The sequence below is a fragment of the Cynoglossus semilaevis genome, chromosome 10 (assembly GCF_000523025.1).
Source record: "Cynoglossus semilaevis isolate Cse_v1.0 chromosome 10, Cse_v1.0, whole genome shotgun sequence".
In the NCBI taxonomy this organism is placed as follows: Eukaryota; Metazoa; Chordata; class Actinopteri; order Pleuronectiformes; family Cynoglossidae; genus Cynoglossus; species Cynoglossus semilaevis.
In genome coordinates, this window is record NC_024316.1 from 15297260 (window position 1) to 15300876 (window position 3617).

Consider the following 3617-nt stretch of genomic DNA (forward strand, 5'->3'; position numbering starts at 1 on the left):
ATAAGATGAGGAGACCATTAAAGTGATTGGTCCACGCGGTGAGAAGGAATGCAAGCTTGGGGCTTGACCTCACATCTGTGACATCACTGGACTGGGTCAACGGCATCTAACCGCAGGCAACGTAGACATTTATCAATGAAGATGTGGAGTTTTTGGTTGAAAATAAAAATAAAGATATTGTTTCTTTAAATCAAATCTCTAGATGTACTGTCTCTCAGCTTCCTCAAAAATACCTGCTTTTTATGTCTTATGGGTTTCTATCAAATGAATTGAAAACTGTATGTTTTACATTATTTGAAAAAAAAGAAAGCTCTTGTATTAATAATGCCCCCACATTCCTCTCCATTAAATAAGAAGTTGTATCTTAAAGTGCCTCTGAAAAAACCTTCCACATCACTTAACCACCTGGCAGAGAGAATAAAACACACTTTTCTCACCACTTCAGATGTAAAAGTCAAAAAGAAGTGGAGAGAGAAAAAAAAAAAAGCTTTCAGTGTTTTCCCCAGATGTTCTTTTCATTTACGTCTAAATCCACAGCATATCTGAACATTAGTAGTCGCATTAAGGAATACATTTGCATATGTGTTTCCTTCTGTGTCTTTGCTTTGATTGTTAAGCTCTGGTGGACATGGAGCAGACACATTATTCAACCTTAGAGTGAGGAGGTGAAGTCGACTCACGGGCTGCAGGTCCATCATGCTGCTGGGCAGCTCTCTGAGAGTCAGCAACAGGTCCAGCTGTGCGTCCAGGTATGGGATGTTGCACATCTGCATGAGTGGGAAGAAGAGTTTGATAAGGTGGAGGAATTTAAGCAGACTGCTGTGATGAGATAATCCCAGGCGTGGTGTCATCAGTAGTTGTTATTTGGCAGAATTTCTTCAGCTCAGAGTCAGGTGCTACGACCCTGTCAATGACGTTGACCCTTGGGAAGTTCTGACCTGTGAAAAATACTCCACTATATCGGTATTAATCATCGTTAATTTTGAAGCACCAGTCTCCTCGTATTGACACATTTTGTGACACATTTAAAAAATTTTCTAACAGATTCTTCACCAAGGTAGCACTTGCAGTTTTAATTAATTCAATAGTGCTTGGTTATTTTGAAGTGAAAATTGTGTTCTTGTGGGGGTTTTATATTTCCTCTTTCTGGTAATTAGCAACTCCCGTGTTCATCTTCAACAGATCTGAAAGGTGTTGCTCCTGTGAAACAAGTGTTTTGGCGACGAAGGAACAGCATGTACTGTTCTTCTGTTAAATGGTGACAATTTTCAAATGCCGTCTCTGCAGCTCCAAAACATCCAAATGTTATTGAAAGTCAACATTGGGTTTTACATGTTCGACACAACGTCCACATGATCATCAGACGTTGGAAAGAATCATAAGAAACATATTGAAACCTTGGAGCAACATTGATCATCAGTTGAATCGTAGAAATATATAAATGGTGTCTCCAACTTAATGTCAATAATAATATTTTTACCCTAATATTTGATTATTGTCTGTTATTTTGTCTGTTTGAAAAAAAAATTATTTATGGTGTCTCCAACTTAATGTCAATAATATTTGTATCCTAATATTTGATTAGTGTCCTAAAATGGAGTTCTTTTGTCAGTTTGAAAAAAAAATATTATTTGATTTATATTAATTTACAAGTAAGTCAATACAGTTGAAAAAAACAGGATTCAGTTCAATGTTTTGGACGCTGCCCTTTGAGTTGCTTGGACAGACAGGACAGAGAGAAATCAGGATAATGCAGTCGAATGCACTACACTGGTGTTCGTTGGCTCTGTGGAAGAAAAAAGCCACGACTTCTAAAAGAGGGCACTAATGGCTTGCATTTCGGGGCATTATAACCAGGAGGGTTCAGCCTCACGCCTCTAGGTGTGGAACATTCGTGCAAGTTCTGCAGGTTTTCTCCGGGCCCTGTGAACGGCATTCACCCCCATCCCTGATCCTCTCAGAGGGGGAAACAGAAAATGCATCGTAAAACAGAAGGGAACGTGTCCACTAGGTTGAATATGTGGTCTGTTGAGTCGTGATGGACAGGGACATCGTAGGACTAGACGTGGTCAATTGTGGAAAAGGTGTTTGCATTTCTATCAGAGACACTAAAGACACTCTCTGCTCAGCTGGGGTTTTTAGTTCATGGACTTTTTTTATTTGCCTTATTTAGTTGTGGTTACCTCTGATGGACGGACAAGGACAGAAGAGCTTGATGAAGATGGTTTTTGTTATAGTAAAGAAGACAAGAGGACGTATGATTGTTTAATTTTAGTGTGAACACATGTCCTGGACTTGGTATCGAAGGATTGTCGGTTCAAATCGCAGGTTTTGCTGCGAAAGCACTGAAGAATTCCCTTGCTTGCCGGGGTTTAACGCAGACAACAAACTCAGACTCGTGTTGAGAATCTTTGAGTTTTTACTCAGTGAAGTTTTTGAATGCTGCAGCTGACACCATTAAAAAAACATTTGTTGAAACTGGCAGGCAGAGAAGGCCTGTCCTGCCAGAAGTTGGCCTACGTGAGTTCTGCCAACACCTTGGTGTTAAATTTCCCTCAGAGACAGTGTGGGCTGATCCTGCTGTTCAGCTGTTATCCCGTCTGCAGCCAACCCATATGTAGGTTGGACCACCGGCGGGCTGCTGTAGGGTGATTACCACATGATGATGAGATCTTGTCACGACACCCGTAGTGTGTGAATTAGGACTCGGCAGGGCTGCTAAAACGCTGAGCAGCGTGACCGTGAGGTCATTTGAGTTTGCTGTGGTTATGGTGCTGAAAGTCGTCTGGAAAAGGTGGTCAGAAAGTCACTGATTATTTTTTTTAATGGAATAAACGTACCTCCATCATGTACTGGTCTACAATGTGTAGGTCGGTCACAGGGCCTTTATGGGATTTGTACATGTCCACGTCTTCGATGGTGGGCACGTACCTAGGACAGAAAAAAAAAATCAAAAAAATAAAACATCACTGAGAGTGATTTAAATATTTGACATCAATATTCATCCATCCTAGTAGGAGGAGCTGGAGCCAATCCCAGCTGACATTGCGTGAACCTGCACAGATGACTAGGACGCATCAGACTCTGGCAAACAGAGCGAGACGGGGGAGGTGGGAGAGACGCACAGACGTCCCCCAAATTATTAACTCTAAGATACAATAGTGATGATCTCCATCATTGCTTCTTCCTTTAAAGGTAGGGTTCACTCCCTGGACAGGTACGCAGTTCATCACGATAAAACGTATTTAGAATTATATTCACATTTAAGGAAGTTTTTTTTATTTTTTTCCATGTCAATGTGAATGGTTTTGGGGTTTTTGGAGAGGGGGCGGAGGGTTGGTGTTTTTTCATGCTCTGTTGAATAGTTTGAAGGCAAGTGTTTTTTATTTGTCTTTGGTCATGCTCTGTTGAATAGTTTGAAGGCAGAGATCACAGCTTGGTGAAGTGTTTTTTATTTGTCTTTGTTATATATTTCCCATTAGCAGCTTTAAATATAAAGCAGTGCTGGTGATGGCAAAGGTATTATTGTTGAGCAATCTGCAAATTGTATTCAATGTCTGGAAGAAATAGCTGCGGAAAAGCGGTGTGAAAAGTCTGTTTAAACAAGATGCTTGGTG

General features: G+C 40.7%; 2 protein-coding genes across 2 annotated transcripts in view; one reads left to right on the top strand and one right to left on the bottom strand.

Moving 5' to 3' along the window:
• pfdn4 (prefoldin subunit 4) overlaps positions 1 to 3617 on the top strand; it is an 86138-nt gene that overhangs the window by 75271 nt on the left and 7250 nt on the right. The window lies entirely within an intron of this gene.
• LOC103385247 (formin-like protein 13) overlaps positions 1 to 3617 on the bottom strand; it is a 28291-nt gene that overhangs the window by 14757 nt on the left and 9917 nt on the right. The window contains exons 11-12 of the mRNA XM_025059751.1: positions 2841 to 2931; positions 681 to 767 (exon numbers count right to left, since the gene is read on the bottom strand). Coding sequence (XP_024915519.1) covers positions 681 to 767; positions 2841 to 2931 — 178 coding nt within the window. The remainder of the gene's footprint in view (positions 1 to 680; positions 768 to 2840; positions 2932 to 3617) is intronic.